The sequence below is a fragment of the Lampetra fluviatilis genome, chromosome 27 (genome assembly GCF_964198595.1).
Source record: "Lampetra fluviatilis chromosome 27, kcLamFluv1.1, whole genome shotgun sequence".
Lineage (NCBI taxonomy): Eukaryota > Metazoa > Chordata > Hyperoartia > Petromyzontiformes > Petromyzontidae > Lampetra > Lampetra fluviatilis.
The window spans coordinates 6,727,011-6,751,484 of record NC_136301.1 but is presented as its reverse complement, the minus strand read 5'-3'; the positions used below and the strand labels follow the sequence as shown (position 1 = coordinate 6,751,484).

The 24,474-nt window shown below is 50.4% G+C and overlaps 1 protein-coding gene across 5 annotated transcripts in view; it reads left to right on the top strand.

Moving 5' to 3' along the window:
- Positions 1-23,780, top strand: part of DAGLA (diacylglycerol lipase alpha) — a 103,604-nt gene extending 79,824 nt beyond the window's left edge. For all 5 annotated transcript variants that reach the window (XM_078869153.1, XM_078869154.1, XM_078869157.1 and 2 more), the window contains 6 exons: positions 2,517-2,585; positions 9,127-9,199; positions 13,939-14,132; positions 14,562-14,691; positions 14,900-15,039; positions 16,669-23,780. In XM_078869153.1, the coding sequence (XP_078725279.1) occupies positions 2,517-2,585; positions 9,127-9,199; positions 13,939-14,132; positions 14,562-14,691; positions 14,900-15,039; positions 16,669-17,671 (1,609 nt within the window). In that variant the 3' untranslated portion in view covers positions 17,672-23,780. The remainder of the gene's footprint in view (positions 1-2,516; positions 2,586-9,126; positions 9,200-13,938; positions 14,133-14,561; positions 14,692-14,899; positions 15,040-16,668) is intronic.
- The last annotated feature ends 694 nt before the right edge of the window (positions 23,781-24,474 follow it).

The window sequence follows — 24,474 nt, the reverse complement described above, 5'->3', positions numbered from 1 at the left end:
ATCAGGCGTTGAGAGTACTTGGCCTGTGTAAATTTCCACGTGATGACGAGCCACTTCATTGAGCTATCATTTGTGGCGAGGTCGCTTCTGAAAAAGCGCTAGATAGCTCAGGTGTTGAAGCAGTCACCAATTATATTCTTGGTTCTTTCGGTAAAGTCACGTAGAAGGGAAACAATAAAATAATAAAAATAATAAAACAATTAAATTCTCACGACGTTTCGACTGCAACACAAGCAATTATCATCTTGCAGGGCTGGCAGGTGATGATGATTGCTTGTGTTGCAGTCGAAATGTCGTGAGAATTTTATTTTTTATATTTTTATTATTTTATTGTTTCCCTTCTACGTGACTTTACCGAAAGAACCAAGAATATGAATCCCTGCAGTCACGAAAGCTTTAAATCAAAATTTTCTCTTAGTTTAGATTCAATAATTATTTTACTTTCTTCGAGTTCGTCACCCACCGACATAGTCCGGTGCCGTCGGTGTGTGGGCACAGGGTCTCGCACGGTTGGTATTTGGCGCTGAAATTTTCGGCTGCGCACGGCTTCTCTAGCAGAGGCAACACCGGGGCCAGATTAGGCATCGTCTGACCTTTTGCCAGAGACGCAGTTATTCCTTTGATTTGACCCGTGGACACAATTAGTGGCGTAATTGCGGATAGAAGGGAAACGTACGAATGTACGTTGAACTTCTTTCGCACCGTACGTCGCCAACCGTGCCAATCGGAGGTGCGAGATAAAGAGGACACCCACCACCATCACGGAAATGGAGTTATGAGATGGTTTGACGTGCAGCCGTGAGATCGGAGTTTGGCATCACAGATCCATAAAGGATGATGATGGTAGACGGGCGTGCTGGTGCCTTCCTACAGCAGCGGATAAATCGAGGCTGATGATAAATCCGTGTTATGCTGGAGAGGCGTCCAGGGGAAGGGGTGTAAGTCACGCTGTGCAGTTTGGGGGGGGGCTCGTTTGGTTTGGGGGGAGGCATTGATTATTCAGTAGAAATACAAAACTTATTTTACCAGGCCATGCCCACTGAGCTATTTATAGTGATTATGCACGCCGAGGGAAAAACCGGAGCGCCTGGAGAAAAACCCACGCAACCACGGGGAGAGAGAGAGAGACACGCAAACTCCAAATATACATCAGCAGGCGTCAGGGTTGAGATCGACCCCACGACCTCCTGTATGCCAGACGAGTTAACATCTCGCCACCGTGGCGCCTGTCATCATCATACAGTCATCACATCATGAGCAGCCACAATCCATTCACTGCTGGATAAAAATTATTCCCAATTAATTCCGTCACAATTCCTTGCGTTGGCAATGCACAGCCATCGCTAATGGTCTCAACTATTTCTGTAACGATGAAGGATAGAGCTCGAATCGCCATAATGACACGGCATGGGGGAAGCCTTCATCCAGCATGCCAATTGGTAAAGGACTCGAATAAGTTATTACAACTATTATATTGCCTATGAATCTCCTAATTAAATAGAGGCTCCATTACAGAATAACTGTATCGGCTTCTCGCGTAATTTTTTTTGTAGCCGCTTGCAATCCAAATGAACAAGCTCGTCAGCTTGTTTTGCACCACGGTGGCGAGATGTCAACTACCTCGCCTGATCCTGACCCTGACGCCTGCTGTACATTTGGAGTTTGCGTGTCTCACTCTCCCCGTGGTCGGCTACATTTTTTCCTCTGGGTCCTGCGGTTTGTCCCTCCACGTTTAGAATCGACTTCACGCGTTTACATTTTCACACGATAAGCCACTTCGCTGAGCTATCATTTGTGATGGCCTGGCCGCTTCTGAATAAGGGCTTTACAGCTCGGTAGGGCCTCAACTGGTAAAATAGAAATAGTCCGCCTGGACAGTCACGGCGTTTGAATAGTTAAAAAATATATATCGTTTTTTTTATAGTTTGCTTGATGAATAGCCTCCCCATGGTGCTTCGCTGTGCGGGAGCCTTCCCGTCGTGCAGACGATCGCGCTGCTCTCCGCTTGTCAGTGCGATGAACGAGTGGCTTCGTGTCGCTGCTCTGTTTCAGCGAGTTCAACACGCAGGAGGCTTTCGCGACCAATATCGTCCATAATAGAGGTTTTTTGGGTTAGATCGTGTCACTTAGTAAGGTTTGTCACGTAAACAGAACATGCCAATTCGTTACTAGTACAGCACATCGGTGTGTTGGAGAGCCAAGCCACAACATTTACAATCTGAGTACGATGTTTCGCCAGTAATTACAACCAGCTTCATCAGGCGACAGCCAGATTTGTGGAGAAATCCACCTGTTTCGTTCCTTAAATAGAGGGGTAGATGTGATGACGTCACTTGTGAGCCCTTCTTGTGCGAAGTACGGTAGGGGGGGGGGATTAATGAATGCATATAAATGAATATGGATATCCGTTGCCGTTTGGGTTATTTATATGGTAACCAACGTTCATTATGCATGCGCATTATGCAAGCCCATTGCTCTTGTACTTCCTGTCGATTGTGCGTCTTTTTCTCTTTCAGTGAAGCAGCGATGGAAGAGTCCAAGACCTTCGTCACGTCCGTCATTCTGGGAAAAGATCTGGTCCCGAGGTGAGCCACGCACCACACCACACGCACCACACGCACGGCGGTACTGACGGTAGACTCCTCCCTTGCCGCCCGTGCCAATGTCACCTCGGGTGGGGGCCGGGGGGGATGGTCAAAACTAAAATTATCTGGAAGAATCAATTTCACGAAGGAAATTGTGTTTCCCCTGAAATCGTACAAACGACGATATAAATTTATCCATTTAAGCGGCGCATTGCACGGTTTTTAACACCATCCGATAAAATGGCGTGGCGGTTTGCTTAATCGGTTTCTCGCTGCATGGTTTCAATGCTTTTAAGGGCCATCGCTGAACATTAACCTGGTCCCAAAGAAAGGCATTCCACGGGGCTATCTCGTTGGACAAAGGTCTGTGGCGGGTGAATGAAAGAAAAAAACAACACCTCAGGAAATGGATTGACACGCCAAAATAATGTTAAATCATCCACATATTGGAATTGTTTTTTTTTCTTCCGGGGTTAAATAATAAAACATGCAATGGTTGACGATGCCTTCCAAGCGGTGATACCCAGTGGCGGAAATGGGCCGATATATACGGCACTACGCCAGTCCGACACTTCTTGGAACACCAAACGCGTATCAGGCCCCCTGGTGTAAAATGCACAAGGATATCCAATCCATTTCCATGGCCTCTGTGTGTGTGTGTATGCTACGAAGATGAGCGAGATATTGCCCAAAACATCACCTATTATATACACTCCCCTGTCAAGGCCACGGTGTTATTGACACATGCGTCGGGGTCGTTTGTTATTTAAACGTGCATACTACTGCCACTGTTTCAGAACAGTTCCTACGCTGCGACGTTTTCGTACAGAGGGGAAACGGCAGTGAACTTACGTTTGTGGCTCCTCCACATCCTAAATGAAACCTCAACCCACATACGATCACCGCAAACAGCTGACCACTTGGCTCGATAAGGCCAACGTTTAGACGCTTGCGGTTTTCGGGCACGGTTGTAGATAAAATTGTCTGGTTGTCCGTCTCTCTCTCTCTGAGTGGTTCACAATGGCCGTGTTGGAGACGCTCAGGCTGACACTGCTGAGATCTTACATTAACAGTCCTGCGTCTGAGTGGCTGTGTGTCTCTCTCTCTCTCTCTGTGGTTCATAATGGCCACGTCGGAGATGCTGAGGCCGCACAAGACGAACATCGTACACCGTTTTCGGAAAACGCTCAGCCCGCCGTAGACAAATTAATGGCCCGTGCATACCACTGTATACATCAATGTCCGTTTCCATGGCGATGCTCGGGGTTGTAAAAGAGAGAGCGCGTGGGGATTTCAATGACAGCGCTTGTGCTTAAAGCATCGAGCCGGAGAGAGAGCGCCTCCCCGCTCCGGCGATCGCCGGAGTGTCGCCATCCACGTGACCTTTCACCCCCGCGTCCCTTTGCCCCCACCGCCGCCTTGCAGTGGCGGGGGAAAGCGCCACACCATCCACACACACCCCCCCCCCACCGGGACTCTCCCTGGTGGGAAGCGGCCGGCTTGATGCCTCAATAACAAACGCCACTAGAGAACGGGGATCTGCTTCAGTGGTGGATATAAGGGGGGGTCGGGGGGGGTGGGTAAGGGGGGGGGTAAGTGTGTGCCCCCCCCCCCCACCCCAATTGTATGTAAGTATATTTATCAGCGAAAATACATTGCGTATTCTTTGTTCTATAAATGCATTAATGTAAGGTCGTATTTCAAAAAGCTTGGTATTTCGTGACGTTCGTGGCAATGGCCCTCCAATTGAGCGCGGTTGGCTATGTATGGTGCAAAAGAAGTTCGACGTACGTACATACGCACGTGTAAAGAGCAAGGCCAAAGAGAGGTAGAGGGGATGAGAGTTGGAGGCTGCGCTTGTAGAGCGCGGGGCGTGACAACAGCAGAGGGGAGAGTTTGACGACGGACCTCAGCGGGTTGCGACGCCGTGCTCCCGACTGGCATTGGGACACCGCAGGTATCTTTTCGGTGATCACAAGCTCCCTGCCCATAGACTCGGCACTGCCCATAGACTCAACACTGCCCATAGACTCAACACTGCCCATAGACTCAACACTGCCCATAGACTCAACACTGCCCAGAGATTCAACACTGCCCATTGACTCAACACTGCCCATAGACTCAACACTGCCTATAGACTCAACATTGCCCATAGACTCAACACTGCCCATAGACTCAACACTGCCCATAGACTCAACACCGCCCATAGACTCAACATTGCCCATAGACTCAACACTGCCCATAGACTCAACACTGCCCATAGACTCAACACCGCCCATAGACTCAACATTGCCCATAGACTCAACACTGCCCATAGACTCAACACTGCCCAGAGACTCAACACTGCCCATAGACTCAACACTGCCCATAGACTCAACACTGCCCAGAGACTCAACACTGCCCATAGACTCAACACTACCCATAGATTCAGCACTGCCCATAGACTCACCACTGCCCATAGACGCACACTGTCCATAGACTCAATACTCCCCGTAGACCCAAGACTCCCCATAGACTCAACACTGCCCATAGACTCAACACTGCCCAGAGACTCAACACCAGCCATAGACTCAACACTGCTCATAGACTCAGCACTGCCCATAGACTCAACACTGCCCAGAGACTCAACACCACCCATAGACTCAACACTGCTCATAGACTCAGCACTGCCCATAGACTCAACACTGCCCATAGACTCAACACTTCCCATAGACTCAACCCTGCCCAGAGACTCAACACCACCCATAGATTCAGCACTGCCCATAGACTCACCACTGCCCATAGACGCACACTGTCCATAGACTCAATACTCCCCGTAGACCCAAGACTCCCCATAGACTCAACACTGCCCATAGACTCAACACTGCCCAGAGACTCAACACCAGCCATAGACTCAACACTGCTCATAGACTCAGCACTGCCCATAGACTCAACACTGCCCAGAGACTCAACACCACCCATAGACTCAACACTGCTCATAGACTCAGCACTGCCCATAGACTCAACACTGCCCATAGACTCAACACTTCCCATAGACTCAACCCTGCCCAGAGACTCAACACCACCCATAGATTCAGCACTGCCCATAGACTCACCACTGCCCATAGACGCACACTGTCCATAGACTCAATACTCCCCGTAGACCCAAGACTCCCCATAGACTCAACACTGCCCATAGACTCAACACTGCCCAGAGACTCAACACCAGTCATAGACTCAACACTGCTCATAGACTCAGCACTGCCCATAGACTCAACACTGCCCAGAGACTCAACACCACCCATAGACTCAACACTGCTCATAGACTCAGCACTGCCCATAGACTCAACACTGCCCATAGACTCAACACTTCCCATAGACTCAACCCTGCCCAGAGACTCAACACCACCCATAGACTCAACACTGCCCTTAGACTCAACACCGCCCATATACTCAACACTGCCCATAAACTCAGCACTGCCCATAGACTCAGCACTGGGAGGCAACCAGTCTCTCTGGTGAATGGCTGTTGTCGTGGAGAGTCTTATTATAACTAAAACCCACGTGACGAAGGGGAGAGAGACACCGCAAACTCCAAATATATAAATCGAGGCTGATGATAAATCCTTGTTATGCTGGAGAGGGGTCCAGTGAAAGGGGCGTGAGTCACGCGGTTGGGGGTGGGGCTCTGATGGGGGCGGGGTCATTAATGATTCAATACAAATATGAAACTTTTAATACTAAACTTATTTATTTTACCAGGTAAGGCCCACTGAGCTATATAGCTCTTTTTTTCAGAAGCGACCTTGCTACAAATGACTGCTCAACGAAGTGGCTTGTCATCACATGGACATTTATAGCAGCCATATCATCTGAACGCACTCCGATTCTCAATGTGGAGGGGAAAACCGGAGGACCCGGAGAAAATTCCACGTGGCCACGGGGAGAGAGAGACACGCGCAAACTCCGCAACATACAGCAGGCATCGAACCCACGACCTCCTGCACACCAGGCGAGGTGGTTAACATCTAGCCAATTCTTGATTTGAAGCTTTCGTGACTGCAAGGATTCATATTCCTAGGTTTTTTCGGTAAAGTCATGTAGGTAAAAACATTAAAATTAATAAAAGTAAAATAAAATAAAAATCACGACGTTTCGGAGGCAACACACCTGAAGACGGAGGCTTGTGTTGCCTCCGAAACGTCGTGATTTTTATTTTATTTTACTTTTATTAATTTTAATGTTTTACCTACGTGACTTTACCGAAACATCTAGCCACCATGATGATGATGTTGAGAGAGAGAGACACGCAAACTCCGAAACATACAGCAGGCGTCGGGGTCGGCGTTGAACCCACGACCTCCTGCACACCAGGCGAGGTGGTTAACATCTCCTAGCCACCGTGATGATCATGATGAGAGAGAGACACGCAAACTCCGAAACATACAGCAGGCGTCGGGGGTCGGCGTCGAACCCACGACCTCCTGCACACCAGGCGTGGTGGTTAACATCTCCTAGCCACCGTGTCTTCCAAGCGTTAAGGGGCGAGAGCGCTGGGTTTTACGTTTGAGAGTTCGCTCCGTGCCTCGGCCCGCTCTGATGCTCCCCGCCGCGACGATGAAATGCCGGCCTTGTTGCGTGCGCGCCGCGCAACGCAGCGGGGAGCCGGGTGTGATGAATACACAGCTCCTTCAGGTTGACAGAAACCCGCTTGGAAATGCAATTTCTTATGAAACAGAACCCAGGGTGTGTAAACTTTAATATTTGTTTTATAAACGTAGATTGATTTCAGGGAGTTAATAATGGATTGGTTTGAGTGATGTTTCATACCTGCGGGGGACACCAAAGCGAGCTGTGTGTGTGTGTGCATCGTGGGAAGCGGTAGTGTATCGGTTAGCAAGGCCGTAATTTTACTATATATTGTGGGGGACACACACCCCCCCCCCCCCAATATTCAAATATGCTCAAAATGTCCCCCCCCCAATATATTGCTAAAAAATAGATTTATGTTTATATGATTGTGGTTATGGTTGTACTTTATAAATCCCTAATCTCTGCCATTACATGCAATGAAACAAGAAAAGGTAAAAAAGAAAAAACAGAGCAATGTAATACAATACACTATTAGACATTATTGTAAAAAATAAATAAAAAGTCCATCTCATGTGTTAGTGAATTTTTAAAATATTTTAGGCAAGAAATTTGTTTTAAAATATAGATTTTTTTTTTGGGGGGGGCCCCCAGACCCCCTGGAAGATTTGGTCCCCCCCAATGTTGACTCCATGGCTACGGCCTTGTCAGCTAGTACGTCGCGCTACCAACCTGGGTTCGATTCCTGCTCACGTCCAACACCAGTGACGATTATTTGAACTGGACCTGGGCCTCCACCCTCGGTAGACTCGGCCTCAAATGAGTACCTGGTGCGGTGTGTAAACATCGCCACTGGGGAGACAAAGGCGGCCGGACGTGGTGCTGGCCACCCACACCCCCTCGTGTGCTGTGCCGGCCTTCATAGGTGCTCGCTAACAGCACTCGTTCCAACAGTCGGTTGAAGGCTTTACGGGGGATCTTTGTCTTTGTGATATATATGCATATGGAAGCTGCGTAAAGAAGTAACAAAATATAATTTTTAAGGCGTCTGAATGCAGCACGCTGGCGGTAATGTCAACTTCCTCGCCTGATATACAGGAGGTCGTGGGTTCGATCCTGACCCTGATGTGTATATTTCGTGTCTCTCTCTCCATTGCCGTGTGGATTTTTCTCCGGGTCCTCCGGTTTCCCCCCCCCCCCCCCCCACATTTAGAATCAACGTCACAACGCGTTTAGAGTATTTGGTTACTGCTGTACATCTTCTACGTGATAAGCCACTTCCTCGAGCTGTCATATGTGATAGCCGGGTCACTTCTGAAGAAGAGCTCCACAGCTCAGTGGCCCCTTAACCTGGTAAAATAATAAATAGTTTAATATTTAAAAAACGTCAGAGCATGGGGATGAAATGGGGAAGAGGTGAAACGAGGAGGCTGATGCAAGCGACTGGGTAATTGAGCCATGAGATCGTCGAGGCTTTGAGGCTTGGCACTGACGGAGTGCGGCAAAGGGGGCTGCTGATTTATTAACTCTACCCCGACGTGGACGCCAGGCTGCCGAGCCATCCGTTTGTCATCTTTATCACAGTAACAATGTGCACCAAAGACAAAGATACCCCGCGTAGCCTTAACAGACTGTAGGGGCAAGTGCTGTTAGCGAGCACCTATGAAGGCCGGAACGGCACACGAGGGGGTGGGTGGCCAGCACCACGCCGGCCGCCATTGTCTCCCCAGTGGCGATGTTTACACACCGCACCAGGTACTCATTTGAGGCCGAGTCGACCTAGGGGGAGGCCCAGGACCGGTTCAGATAATCGTCACTGCTGGTGTTGGCCGCGAGCGGGAATCGAACCCGGGTCGCCGGGTTCGTAGCGCAGCGCAGCGCTAACCGCTGCACCACCGCTCCCCTCTATGTGCACCACTCCCACGATCGCAGAACGGGGTGCCGACGCGGTGTCTGTGCTGTGCTTTGACAGGATTGGGCTGCCCCAGCTGGAGACGTTTCGCAGGCAGCTGTTGGACGTGCTGACAAGGACCAACAGGCCCAAGGTACTCAAAATCGTCGCCCGATACCAGCGCTCCCGCGGCCCACTCGCAATCGTCGACACGGGCCCGGTGACGCTCATTTGGGTCCCCCCACTCCGAGGGGGTGAATAGGCCGAGCCGACCACGGCCAGGGATTGAACCCATTAAAATCTCCTTCGCGATCGCGAGCCTCACACTCTTCGTTGCTGGCTCCCCCCCCCTCAGCCCCCCTCTATCCTTTCCTGTAATTGACATCAGCCGTCGCACCGAAGGCAATCCTTCGCCACTGACTTCTGCCATCCTCACTGTCTGTTCCAGCGTGAGCCTCGTCCATGCTCTGATGTTATCCATCCGTTGTGGTCCTTCGTCATCCTCGCGCACGTGAACCGGGCATTGTGCCCTGCATAATCTGCTGTTCCAAACAAGTTCCATTTATGTCTTCGCTTTGTTTTTTTTATTTGCTAAGTAGTGAGGATTTGTTTTAGCTTTTTTTTCTGTACGGAACTGGATAATTGATGTGCAGCATCGTGGGATGCAATTGCATGAATTACACTATATAAAATGAAATTATTTTCATTTTTTTAATTCTCATGAGATGACCATAGTAGGCTGAGCCTTCTTGATTTTATCACCTCTAACAGTTTTCTTTCAACACCCGCTTTCTCCAGAACCCGTTCATTTGTTTTCTTTTCAGTCCACCCACGATGCACGCAAAATATCCGTCTATCTATCCATCGTCAGCAATCGTAAACCCATCGAACTGTCCGTACGTACGTATGTTTGCACGAAGTCCTCCTCACCGCCCTCTGCCACCGTGCATTGCAGTTTTCGCGTCGTTCACTTGGACTCTACACCGCAGTCTAAATAAGTCCACGTTTGCTTCTGAACTCAAATCGAAGGTGCCATTTCCGCGCCTGCTCGCCACACTGCCAGACGAGCACATTGAAGCCACGACGAGGGTGTGCAGTTCAGCCTCCACCGTTGCCCCGCTGTGTCCCCGTGCACACTGTGGGTGGTTGGGAGCATCGGCGAATCCTCATCGGAGAGATGAAGAGCCCCAATTGCGGGCTGTACTCTCCAACACACTACCGGGAGTGCGCTGAAGTATTAACCAATTCGCGCGTTTCGTTTACGCGACGCAACCTCACTAATTGGCTGCGTCAGCTGGTGGCGGGTTTAACGACACAATTTATATTTACACGATGTAACGCAAATAAAAAAAAAATTGTGTTCGTATAGTGCATACTCTTAGTTCTTTCGGTAAAGTCACGTAGGTAAAAAATGAAATAAAAATTAATAAAAATAAAACAATAAAATCACGACGTTTATTGTTTTATTTTTATTAATTTTTATTTCATTTTTTACCTACGTGACTTTACCGAAAGAACTAAGAGTATGAATCCTTGCAGTCACGAAAGCTTCAAATCTAGAATTCGTATAGTGCAGCTGCACTGCATGCGCAAGGCTGCATTGCCACATGCGCTAAAGGCGTTAACCACTGGCACGCGAGGATTTCCTCGCTTTCACCCCCCTCCCCGCCACCATCCCGTCGATGATGCCATGAATTGTCACGAATCGGGGTGACGATTTTCATTCAGGAATCGATCCTGTTCTGCTCTGTGGTGCATGCGTCATCTCGAGTGGAATGCGGAGTTTGCTTCGGACGCATGCGGACGGAAAGCGTGACAGATCGCTGTGCGGTGTTGCGCGATTCGATGCATCCTTCCCGCGAGCGTAAGAATCAATTCTAATCAACGAATTGATGCATCGTTTAATGCCTCCAAGGCACTTGTACATAATTTATTTTTATAAAAGAAACAAAAAAAACCTGTATTCAATCACAGTATAGTGGTAGCGAGGAGACTGATTCCATTAGTTGATATGATCTGGAGGGCATTAGAGCAAACGGCCCTATGCCCAAGATATACATTTTTAAACATTGTGCTCGAAGCTATTGTAGCAGGGCTGCGAGAGAGAGACAGAGTGTGGCTTGCAGCGCGGGGATACCACTGCGCCGGGCTGCAACATCAGCACGTGCAGCTGCTCGTAGCTGAAACAAAACAATTATCAAGTGTGTATCCGCAATACAGGTTTTTGGGTTAGATCACGTAAATATAAATGTGTCGTTAAACACACCACCACCCGACACAGCCAACTAGTAACGCAAACACGCAAACAATGCATTCAAATTCATTGCTAGTGTAGTGATATAGAATTGGTCACTACGTAGCATAGCGCTGGCTGTTGTCAGGGAAGAGGATCTGCAGCTTGAAGCAGCTCTGACTGACAGCAGGCCACGTGATAGACCCGAGAGGGATCTAGGGTAAAGGTTACGGAAGGGACACGTCGAGAGGCCCGCTAGTAGGTTCCAGAAGGGGGGCGTGGTCAGGGCGGAGCGAGGCCACGCTGGGAGGATAAAAGGGGACCTCGAGCGGGAGCTCGGGGCTGTCGTTTGGAGTGGGACCCCTGACGTCGTCGTTGCTGTTGAAGATCGTCGCCATCGCCGCTGTCGTCTTGTACCTTCGTCGCTGTCATCGTCCACTTGATAATTGCGCTGCTAGACGTAGTTGGCTGTCTTAGTTCAGCGCCGTCAGTGTCAGACGGCTAGCGTTGTGTTGTAGGCCAGCAACCAGATTAGAGTTGCGTTCAAGCTAGAGACAGAGCGTTGTGGAACAGTGTGCTCGATGTTTAATTCAAGAATTGCCTCCAAGAAGTTACGTCCCCAAGTCAGTCACATCACTAGTACAGCACACCGTTGTGTTCGAGAGTAAACCAACAATATTCACAATTCAAATTCGAGATGTTGTGCGTTTACTCTCCAACACACCGGTGTGCTGTACTAGGGCCGAATTGTCACGTTTCGATTACGTGACAAACCTTACTTATTGGCTGTGTCAGGTGGTGGTGGGTTTAACAACACATTTTTTATTTTTCGCGATCTAACCCAAAAACCTCTTATGGGTAATATTGGTCGCGAAAACCGACGTTAAACTAATTATATGTATGTTGAACTTCTTTCGCACCCACACGTAGCCACACGTGCTAATCGGAGGCGCGGGGGAAGGACAACAAACTAAACACTAAAAGCAGTCTCTAAAGAAAGGCGTTTTCAATTTTGATGATGTAAAAGTGCAGAGTTTCAGTGGCATCCGAATATCGGGAAGGAAGAGCATTCCGGACAGCCGCAGAAAAGTCAACATACATGCATAAAATCCACAGAGTAAGGACATAACAGCAGTGCATCGTTCCAACTGTGGAAACATTTGACTGGCTTCCAGTGAAAGGAGGCATCAATTTCAATATCTTGATGTTGGCATGCAAGGCAATTCTGATTGATGGACATGCCCTTTTCTCACCTCGTGAAACACACATCTCCTGGTGGTCTCGCCGACCCGTCTGGCTGGTGCTGTTGTCATACTTTTTATAAAAAAAAACCCAGCTCCTAACACTGTAGATCCTCCTCCTTATCATCCCCCTCCTCCTTTCGTGCGATGTCTGAGCGATGTCTGCGCGGTCGACGACAGGGAATCATCGCCATGGAGAATTCGCGTCTTGACATTTCGTGAAGGTGCGAATGGGGCCCCTCGCGCATACAGTGATAATTTCTGCTACGTTCGGAGACGTTAAGAAAAGGACTCGCCGATCTCGTGCAAAAGGTCTCTTTGTCCTCTAAGGCCTCGTCCCGGAATTGTCATGGCAGCTGCTTCTGTCACCGCGGCTTTCCAAGTTCTGCGCAACGAGCCGCTTAGCTGCGGGGAGATTACATTAGCAGTCACATTTCTGGGATAGGGGCTCACGCGTAAGTTAGATTTACAGTAAATACATCTCCGTGGTTTACGCGTTTCAGACTTTCATTGTGCAGCTTTTCCCGGGTGCCGTCTTGCGCGCCTCGCACATGGCATGCCACGGGTAAAGCTGCCAAGGAGCGTCTTGGCTCCGCGCCCTCGCCTAGAACTCTCATCTCGGGCGCGGATATCACAGCCGCTCCGCAGATTTATTCATTAATTACCTAGCGTTCACGTCATCAGTAGTCGTGCGCACATGGTCGTCACATGTTCTGGGCGCTGCGAATGAGAGAATGAATAACAAGTGGGCTGACCCCTGTGGACAACAGGGTTCACGGGTATCGGGATGGCACGCTGGAGGATTACGGTTGGCTACGTACGGCGCGAAATAAGTTCAACATACGTATGTGCAGAGGAGTGACAACCGTTACGTCAAGCACTCCCTTGCTTTGCTGTAACACCGGCAGACGTGCCAAGTCCCCTCCTTCGGCAATCCCTCACATGTCGGTTGGAATGATCGTTTTCCATCATCCTCATCATCATCACCGACCTCCTGCCCGTGGGTCCGACGATGGGGCCCCGGTGAGGCCAACGATCCGCGGTCGACGGACTCTCGCCGCCGCTGCTCGCGCGCCGCGTGTGTCCGAGCGGGACGCATGGCCCTGATGGCGGACCGTTGTTACTCGCTCTGCGGCAGCACAGCTGCGTCTGCCGCTCATACTTTAAACTTTTTTTTTTCATTTTTTTCTCTTTCTTTCTTTCCCCCGTTGTCATCGTAGGGTTTCGAAGGGCTGGACGCCAAGTGCCGGAGTCGTTAAAAAAAAAAAAAATTCCAGCTCGTGGCCGCCATCCTAACCAAGCCCTCGTTGTATGTGCCTACGTTAAACTTCTCTCGCACCGTACGTAACTAACCGTGCTAATCGGAGGGTACGTTCCTTCCTTGTCGTCGTCGCCGCCCCCCCCCCGCCCGCCCCGCAGTGGAGGATCATCGTGGGGGGCACCAAATGCCTGCGGAAGTCGGAGCTCCTCACCGAGGCGGAGGCGAACCACATGGTGAACAACAAGCTGGGCAGCTTCCACAGCGACATGTCCCTCACGCCGTGCTCCTCCATCCCGCTGTACCCGCCGGGGAACATCGTCCACGTGGTGCACAACCACCCGCCTGACACCTGGTACGCCAACCGAAATGTGAAACGTGACATGGTGCAGCTCGGACTGGAGGCCACCCCTGCAATGATAATTCCGCTACTTAAAAAAAAAATTACATCCAATTTTATTTACTTTTCCCAACTACAATACGCTTTTAAAGTTGCTGTCTTTGCTGCTGCTGTTGAAGTTGCTGTCAATGTTAATATTCTTGCTGCTGCTGATATGGAGTGGCGAGATGTTAACTCCCTTGCCTGGTATACAGGAGGTTGTGGAGGGCGCGGTGGGGGTGAGGCTCTCGTTACATTCTCTGCAGCGAACGTAACGATGAATCCACCCCTGTCGCCCCCCCCTCCCTTCCCCCCGCCTCCCCACCCTCGCTAGCAGCACGTGCCCCAACAGTTTGTTAAAGGCTCTATGGGTGTATCTTTGTCACTGTCCACCGGTTGGTGCAGCTGCTGGAAACAGGAGGAGCCCACGTACCACGCGCTGTGGGCTGACAACAAGAGCTTCCACGAGGTGGTGATCTCCCCGGCCATGCTGCACGAGCACCTGGCCCACGTGGTCATGGACGGCATGCACAAGGTAACGCGGCCGCTACCCCAGGGCCCGCGCGTTCACTCGCTCGGTTGCTGCCACGCTCCTTTCGCAAACGGGCCTTCCAGGGTTGTGGCGCAGCGGTAACGCTTCGGCGCCGTCGCGGCAAGACGGGGCGGGGGAGGGTGGTGGGTTTCGTGCTCCATTCCGTCGAGATCGGCGTTCACCGCGCGGTTGTTTCCGTCGGCACAACCAGGTGCTGGAGAACTACAACAAGGGCAAGACGGCGCTGCTGGGAGCCGCCAAGATCATGGTGAGCCCCACCATGGACCTGGACCCCAATGCCTGCCTCGGGCAGAACAACACGGCGGAGCGCAAGAGCGATCTCAGCCTCAGGTAAACGCGCGCCGCTTCGTGTGTTGTACGTACGTCCGTTGCACTTCTCTCGCGCCGTGCGGAGTCAACCGTGCCGATCGGAGGAGCGGGGGAAGGACAACAAACTATGGGTCGCTGTGTGAGTCTGTGTGTGTGCAGTGTCAACGATTCAGAGACAGAGTTTCTAAGAGGCACTTTTTTCATTGGCAACTTTCACGATCTCGTCCGCACGCTCTCCACAGTAGCTCAGCCTAGCCTGGACACAACACTAGCCGTCTAACACTGACGGCGCTGACTGAGAGAGCCAACTACTATCTTGTAGCGCAATATCTAGCGGAGACGTTTAGCGACGAGACGACAGCAACGATGAGATGAGTCCACTCCCAGAACCGGCAGCCCTGAGCCCCCCGCTCTCGTCTCCTTTTATGCTCCCAGCGCGGCCTGGCTCCGCCCTGACCGCGCCTCCCTTCTCGAAGCCACCAGCAGGTTCCAGGGGCCTCCAGATGGGGTCCTCTGTGACCCTTGCCCTAGTTCCTCCCCTCTGCCACACACATTGTGCCCACGCCCTCACCGGCGTGTGTGCTGCCTGTCCACTACAACTGCCACTGCTGTCCACCAGCCGGCGCTATTGCACTACATATTATGTACAAACTTAATTTGGAGCTTTTGTGACAGCAGGAATTACTCTTTGGTTCTTTCGGTAAAGTGACGTATCAAGAGAAAATAATAAATTAAATACTAGCATACGACGTTTCGATTGCAACACACGCAATCATCATCAGGTATAAATGAAATAGAAACACAAATCTAGTATACTTATAAATGTAATGTAATACAACAGAGAGTCGGATAACATAACAGTCAACACCCTACCTGGTTGATTACGTTCTTTCCGAGAATGCTAAATTTGAGAGAGAGATAAAGCACAGAACCAGAGACATATAGACAGACATTTAAGTAGAGACAGATATCACAGAGATACATAGAGAGAGAGACGTACATCGGCACACAGAGAAATATGTACGTACGTTGAACTTATTTCGCGCCGTACGGAGCCAATCATGCTGATCGGAGGTGCGGGGGAAGAACAGCGAGAGAGTTTGGAGTGCAGCTTCCAGTGGGGCGACAGTATTGCCCCCATCACCTAGAGATCAACGCTGAGGTTGTGGATTAACCTTGATATATATATCAAATAGCCGGCTAGGTGACTCAGCGGGAGAGTGAGCGGTTCTTAATCAGACGATTGTGAGTTCATATCTCGCGTTGGGTGAAGGGGCGGGTGGATTCAGCCCCATCATCCCCCCCGGGATCGATTAAATATTCGCATCATGTTGTTGTGGACATTTATCCTGTGGATAAACTCGTGCCTACCACGGAATTTTCCACCTCTGTCTGCTCAGGGCTATAGACAGAAGACGAGCTGCGCCCTCAATGCTCCGATTAGCACGGTCGCATCTCCGATTAGCACGGTTTGTCCACGTACGGCGTGAAAAGAAGTTCAGCATACGTATGTGCACTGCCCATTCAGGCAGGAAATCACCGTTTTTGTATATTTTTAAAAAATATGTTTTAATATTTTTTAATTATCACTATGCCAAACCACGGTTGCCCCGCGACGATTACGTCCGCGCGCTCCGCTCGGCCTTGCAGGAGCAACAAGGAGTCGGAGCTGTCGTGGGAGTACACGCACCCGGCGGAGCGCGAGGTGGGATCGGGCCGCGCCGCCGCTGTCGACCAGCTGCTGAGGGACACGCGCGAGCAGCTCGTCGCGGAGCTCAACGAGCGGCGGGCACCGCTCGCCACCGTCGAGAGCCTCTCGGACAACGACTCCATCGGCAGCTTCGACTCGCGGCGCTCCTCCGGCTTCCGCAGCGTGCGCAGCTCGCCCAGCCTGCGCGTGGTGATGGAGCGCGACGAGCCGCCCTGCTACTACGTCGACCCCGTGATCCCCGAGGAGAACCCCTCGCTGAGCTCGCGCAGCGAGGCCGCGCCCCACGACGCCGTCTCGAGAAAGTCTCCGGAGGCCCTGGGGGGCGGCTACGACGACGACTACAGCGGCGGCGGCGGCGAAGAAGGCGGCGGGGGGACGGGCGCGGCGAGGGACTCGTCCGACGTCGGCGACCGGCGGCGGCCGGCGCCGGTCAACGTGCAGCCCCCCAAGGGGGGCGTGGAGGCGCTGAAGGGGGACCTGGTGAGCGGCCTCGCGAACGAGAACGGCAAAGTGAACTGCGCGCCGTGCTCGCGCAGCAGCGAGCGCGTGTGCGCGCCCAGCCCGGACGTGCGGCAGTTCTCGGATTTTATCGACAGCGTGTTCAACTTGGACAACCGCAGCAGCTCCTTCCAGGACACGTACCGGCTGGCGTTCGAGGACAGCCTGGACGAGCTGAAGGAAATGGTGAAGTCCGTGAGCGAGCGGGAGATAAGCGAATGCGGCAAGGTCAAAACGAAGAGCGCCGGCAGCCAGGCGGCCTCCTCGGAGGCCATCACGACGTCGGGCATCTCCGTGTCACAGTCGGGCCCGATGAGTCCCTCCAGCGAGGCCTGCACGACGAGCTCCACGCTTTTGGCAAGCCACGAGCAGCTCATCGCCACCAAACCGGGCAACTGTCACCGGGACAGTGAGCCGGTAGACTGCTACGTCTCCACCATCTAGAGGTCCTCTTGACGCTTTTCACTCACCCGCCGCGGTGTAAACGGAGCGAGCCAAGTCGGGAAAATAAACCGCCATGGGAAAGGATAGCCCCGGGGAGACTTAGCAAACTTGGCGAACGGGGCACGGGAGGAGGGGCGGTGATAGTCTTTGGTTAAACTCAGACTCCATTGCGGTTGTTCGTGTAGGCGGTGTAGACGTGCCCCGGGTAAGGTGGGCGTGCGCTTTAAGCAAAGCGTTGGTGCTCGGCTTTGACCCGAAGCTTCGTTGAGACGAGGCGCGAAGTCGCCGCTCGGCTCGAGCTTGGGGGTCGTGCAAAGCGTGGCGCCGTGATGCGATCTTGATTGGGTGAACGTCTGCACCCCGCGCGTGCGGCCTAGCCTCGACCTGAACCTTTTGCAGCCTTTGGACACAGAATTGAATTGAAATGCATTTTCGCTCGGGATGGGTTTGCACTCTTTGTTTTTGTTTTTTTGTTGTGCCACTTTGTGGAACTTGCCACTGTGGTGGGGTTATGCCCCGAGCTTCTTGGGTGCTGAGGGAAAGTGGACCTCTACGAAGTACCACCGCATTCGGTGGAACTTAAGTGGGAAATTTATCGCAAACACAATGTCGGTGAGAGTGGAATCAAATCGAGGAAAGGAATGGGTTAACATCACAATTGCATGCATGCATGTCTTGCACATACGATATCCTCTATGCACTGACAAACGTAATTTAATTCAGCGAAATCACGACACCGGCACTTGTAGAAAGTCACGTTAAGCTAAAAAAAAAACGTTTAAGTATCCTCCCTTGCAAATAACGATTCCCCCAGCCCCATTAACTGGACAAAAATGTATTGAGGCCAAGACGAAATTTCACATGCTGAAATATTCCGGCTGTTTTTTTTTTGACGACCTAATGTACGCATCACTCCTGTTAATATGTGGTGGGGGGGGGGTATCTTATCAGCGATGTATGTCATCTGCACATCAGCTCTTCCTTTTATCCATTACTTCTTGGGATTCGAGTAACACTTGCGGGAGCGCATTTGATCTTTCCTGCGATCTCCTGGAGGCGTTGAGGCAACCGCTTTTGTCCCGTCCACAGCAATCTGTGGGATGACAGCTCTGTGTCGCCCTCGAGAGGGAGCCGCCTCCATTGTACGCAGACGCACCCATTACGCCCGATCCATTGGCTTCACCACGGATGAGTGGGTCTTCTGGGACAACGCTCATCTCGTCCTTGTTACGGACAAGGTGAATCTCCATGCAGTGCTCTCGGGTAATATCGCGGGCAAAGCCCAGCGGAAGTCCACGATCGCCGGCGTCTTTGGCAAAGGACGCGGCCCTTGGAGAGACGGACTAACATCGCCCCGAGGCTAACATTGCCCATAGACTAATAAGTTATTGAGTAATATTGTGACCAGATAACATGAGTTTGGGGGGTGGGGGGGGGGGGTGACGGTGAGGCTGGCACTTGAAATGGAGAGAGAGAAAAAAAATCCTAGTTGCAATTTGCGTCTCTTCTCATCCCATTCCGGCAGCTAGAAAAAACACACAAAACAACCAAAAAAATATTCCCGTTATGCTCTGAAGTTTATTTTTTATCCCTGTAATCATTGATGACCGTCGAAAAAAACGGTTGGTTCGGGGGGACCCGAGATGTGAAAAACAACTTTTGGGCCACGCACGCACGCACGCACACACGTTGCGTAGATATATCTATCATGGCCGATTTGCCAATCCACGGCTGGATGAAGGCCCTCCCACGCCAGGTTGGCCGCGGTCGCTTGACCGCACTTCATCGCGCTGTTTAATGCCGGTTGCGGATGGAAGGGGTTGGGTGTGTGTGCGCGCGCGCAAGGCTCCACCATCTTCTTGGTTCTTTCGGTGAAGTCACGTAGAATTGAAATAATAAAATAATAAAAATAAAACATAATAAAATAATTCTCACGACGTTTCGGCCACAACGCAAGTAGCCGTCCTCAGGTGGAGAACAGGTCTGTCGAGGAGACAGAGTCTGAATGACAAGCCCCAGGCTTGGAGCGACTATTTAAGCTGGGATGGAGGGGTGAAGAGCGCCTTGACAAAATAATTTGCATATCAAGAAGAATTTAGCATATTTATGGGAAATGCAGATACGCGATTAGTAGGCTCCACCAGTTCACGTAACGACTCGCCGCTCACGTCAGCCGTTAGCTGGGAATCGAACTCGGCCGACCGGGTTGGTACAAGAACACACCACGGCGAGGAAGAAGTTCAACGTACATACACGCGTACTGTAACCGGTTCTCTAAGGCCACCTCGTATCCTGGGTGTCCGACTCATTTCACCTCCACCAGCACTGCCTCGGGATGTTGCTGGGTTCCCGGTGGCCGGCTGCAGCACGCTCCGCCTGATTTGACGACCGAGGTGGGGAGAAAGCGCACTTGGTCATCCTTCAGTGAATGGTCACACCTCTTCAGTTGCTCGATGGAGGTGACGTGAACCCAGTTGCGTACACCACGGAGCGTTCAAACGTTTTGGCGGTTACACAGGTGCACGGTATTTTCCCGCAATTCGCAACCCTTGCAGGGCGGGTGGGGCGCGTCACCGCAAGCAGTTTGTCGTGATGTCGAAGCAGTCAGAAGACAGAAATGTCAGTGAAGCTAATTTTATTTTAGACTCTATTATGAGGACCGGTCTGCTACGCTGCACCGGTGTACCGCCAATACGTCCTTGTACGTTGTGGAGCACGCGCACGATTCGATGCACGCGTCGCGGGTTCAAGAAGCGACGTTCAGGCTACGTGCCGGCCTTCGACACTATCATGGCGGAAGGGAAGCAGTGCATGTAAACCTTACCGACGATTCCTCAAAAGGGTGAAACCGGTGCATTCGTGTCCTCTAAACTATTTAAAAACTATTTTTTATTTTTCCAGGTAAGGCCGACTGAGCTTTATAGCACTTTTTCAGAAGCGACCTGGCCACAAATGATAGCTCAACGAAGTTGGCTTATCGCGTGGAAATTAAGAGCAGCCAATTACTGTAAGCGCGCGTTGATTCTAAATGTGGAGGGAAAACCAGAGGACTCGGAAAAAATCCATGCAAACTCCAAATATACAGCAGCAGGCGTCAGGGTGGTGATCGAACCCACGACCTCCTCCATGCCAGGCGAGGGAGTTAACATCTGCGGCGCCTTGCTACTTGATGCTCCTCTATATAAGTTGCGCTCTGCTGGGCAGATGGGCATGTAAGGCAGTCGCCCTCCCCCCAACCGCCCCCCTCCCCCCGCTAAATGGTCAGTTCCCCCCCAAAGCCGGCCCCCCCCCCCCCTCCTTCAAAATTGTTAGTGCGAAGTCCAGTGATGTTCGTGCAATGTTAAACACCATTGGCGTTTTGTTGTTGTTGTTGTTGTTCAGCGTCTCCTCTTGCGCGTCGTCGGGAGTGTGAGCGAGAGCGGAATGCGCCGTAGACAAAAGTAGATCGTATCGTCGGTTAGTCTGTCCGGCGCCCCTGAGTTTTGAAATGGTCCCTTCTTTTACATAATGGTCACGCTGTAGGGCTAATGCACGCTATTGCAGGTTATACTTCCACGACTGGTTGTAGTAGGATAAATCTGCAAGGCATTGTGGATTTGGTGGCAATGATTCTCTGTGCAGCCTAAAATCACAATTTTTTTTTTACATTTTTGTCGTCGTCTTTCCGCCGCGCCTCCGATTAGCACGGTTGGCTACGTACGTTGGTGCGAAAGAAGTTCAACGTACGGACGTGCAAAGCCTCACTGAGTCTCGAGACTCTTTTTCAGGAGGGTCCTGCCAAGTTTGTCGCGGTAGGGGCCCGGGGGGGGGGGGGGGCGATGTTGCTACGTGCGTGATCCCCATTGAGTCATTTGCAGAAATGTTTTTCGCATCGGAAATTGTTTTTGTTGGCCAACATCAGTTGCGGTCTACGTTTTGTTTAGCGGGAGCAGGGGGGGGTTGTGACCGTAGTGGAGATGGGCGAGCGCTGTGGGCAGGGATTAAAGTGCGTAGACGCACGCTTCAAAAACTATGCGTCGAGTTACCCATTTCTGCCGATGGGTTGGAAGAACTTGCGTGCGTGCGTGCACACCCAACCGTAGAGAGGATTTCTAGCTCGGGATGAAATATTGAATCGACCGCAAATGTCTAAATTATGTAAGCGGAATTGATTCAAGACCCGCTTGTGTGTGTACATATATATTTTTAAAATTCACAAGAGACAGCCACACGCGTTATCTATCTACGTACGCACACATCTATCTACATTTGATGTAAAATGTCACTGTTATGTAATTGCGCTCAACTCGCATCAGACTCCTACATCGGTCGCTCCAGCCTGCTTTATGCAAATATGACCACGTACGTCGACCGTGTTTATGCTGCGAAAATTCGAAAACCCCATTGCGGTGAGTCATACAAGTTAGGTGGGGGTTAAAACACACTGCGTCATTTTGAACGGGGGTGGAATGAAATGTTACACGTATTTATACGTGTAACATTTCTTTTGATTGTCGTGTCATTTTTGTCATTCGTTGGGAGAGTCGCGTTACGTCTGTGCACCCCAGTGCCGGATGAAGCAAGTGCGGGGCCTGTAGCATATGTTATAAAGGGGCCATAAATAAAATAAAAAAACACGTAAATATTAAAACACACATTTTTTACTTGCGTAGTAAAGTAATTGTAGTTTTCTATTTGCTATACAGCCAGATAATACGACAAATCACTAACCTTAAACACCCAGTTGTTCTTTAAAGTTTAAGGCAGTATAGTACTATAGTAATAGAGCAAGTGCAAAATCACTGAACCGGAATTGATAGCTTGAAAGCATTTAGAGCGGGGCCCTTGAAAGTGCGGGGCCCGTAGCATATGTAGCTACTTTTGCTACGAGGATCATCCGGCACTGGGTGCACCACCGCTCGTCAAATCAGTCATCCTAACCCTTTACCCCCTCCCAACAGCAAGAGGCAGTCCCGTAAAGTCATCACGACCGTGTGACCTCGTTGATGGAAACAATAATAATTCCCAGTTGCGATTAATTGGTGTTTCGGCTCTGTCGATATTTGTCGATATTTGGTGGGTCCGCGGATAATAGTGGTCATTGTAGATTCAACCGACTCCTGCAGCAAACCGAATTTGTAGATTATATTCTATGCTTGCGCACGATAGCAGCAGCAGTACGGTTCAGGAGCCAAATGCCAATGTTGAGGTCTGCTGCTGGCCAAGACGAAAGGGCTTCAGCAGAGAGATAAAGAGAGTTCGCGTCGTTTTAATTTAGTTTGTACGTTCGAATACCACGTCCGATCACTTTCTGGCCCTTAACAAGAGCATTCTCAGCATTTAGCTCAACTGATCGTATGTAGGATTCGATTAAATGCCTAGGTGTCGGTATCAGTTGTGTTTTAAGGTCACGGGGAAACGCGTAACTGGTGGGCCACACCGAGAAGGTGGTGGGCCATCTCCCAAACCCAATATGTAGAAAAGAGAGTGACGCAGATAACAAACAAAAAACTACAACCGCGTATCTTTGACTTTCATTGTATTCTCAAAGTTTACCGGATCAAAAATGTTTAATTTTCAAACTTGTTGTTGTTGTTGCTTACCTTGTACGTCCCCTTTGCTTGTTCTTGATGATGAAAATATTGTTTACAGATCTGTTCCAATCTCTAAATAACAAATTGGATACGCTCTACTTGCTGAACGCATTCGTGGTGATGTCGCACTCAGGATTTGAATATAATTGCACAAGACAATATTTGTGTATGAGGGTCATTCAAAATCCTTCTCGTTAAATTTTCATAATTAGTTGACGTGCTAATCCACACAATATTATCTCAATAGGAAACGTGCCCTGTAATATGCTCATTGTTCAAAGGGCCTTGGTCAGAGGTCTTTCGTGATGAGACCTCGGTATCAGCGAAGGGAATTCCCTCCCCGCCTGGCATTTTGAACCATCAATACCTTGCTGATCTCGTATGATAATTGGTTTTTTACCCTTTTATCTGGCAACAAACTGACACCTTTTTTACGAGGAGTCATGTTTGCATAAACCACAATACCTGCAGTCATAATGCAAACAAAAAACACAACTCTAATAATGTATGCACTGTCCTTGAAGTTGATTGGTCCACACCCGAGACAGCTTTCCTTAGAGCCTAGTCTCACATGGGTTGGACCAGATGACGCCAAAAGGCGCACAACTCAAAGACAATGTACCATCAGAGTATGAGAGCTCGGGGTAAAAAAGGGTAAAAACCAATTATCATATTTTTTACTGACAAATGAGGTACCAATGGTGTTCTTGCTGTTCTCGTCCAAGAGCATAAACCATCACGCAAACTCCGGTCATCCTCGCAGCGGCTTTTGGCTAAGCCATCGGACAAAGACGGTCGCTGCATCGCGCGCTTTCAGATGCGCTTCTGCGAACGTCTGTCACGCTCTTCCTTCCGATGTTAGGAAGCCACCGGAGCTATGCACTTTTAAATCGTCTATATTGACAAACTGATTTCTTCAGAGCTGCTTTTTTTGTATTTCGTTTGTTGTCCTTCCCCCGCACTTCCGATTCGCACGATTGGCTACGTACGGTGCGAAAGAAGTTCAACATTCATACATTTATTATGCCTCCCCTCCAGTGAATAAAAGGGAGATGAGACATTACGACTTGTGAGTGTGGGAGGATGTGGGGGCTAGGGGCGAATATTGGATTATATCGAGGGTTTTGGATTCTAGGATGTTGAAAGGGATATTGCAGATATTTGATAATTCTCGCGTCATTCGTGTTACTCCATGCCACTAGACACGACTTGTTTTTCTGGGAAAAGTAC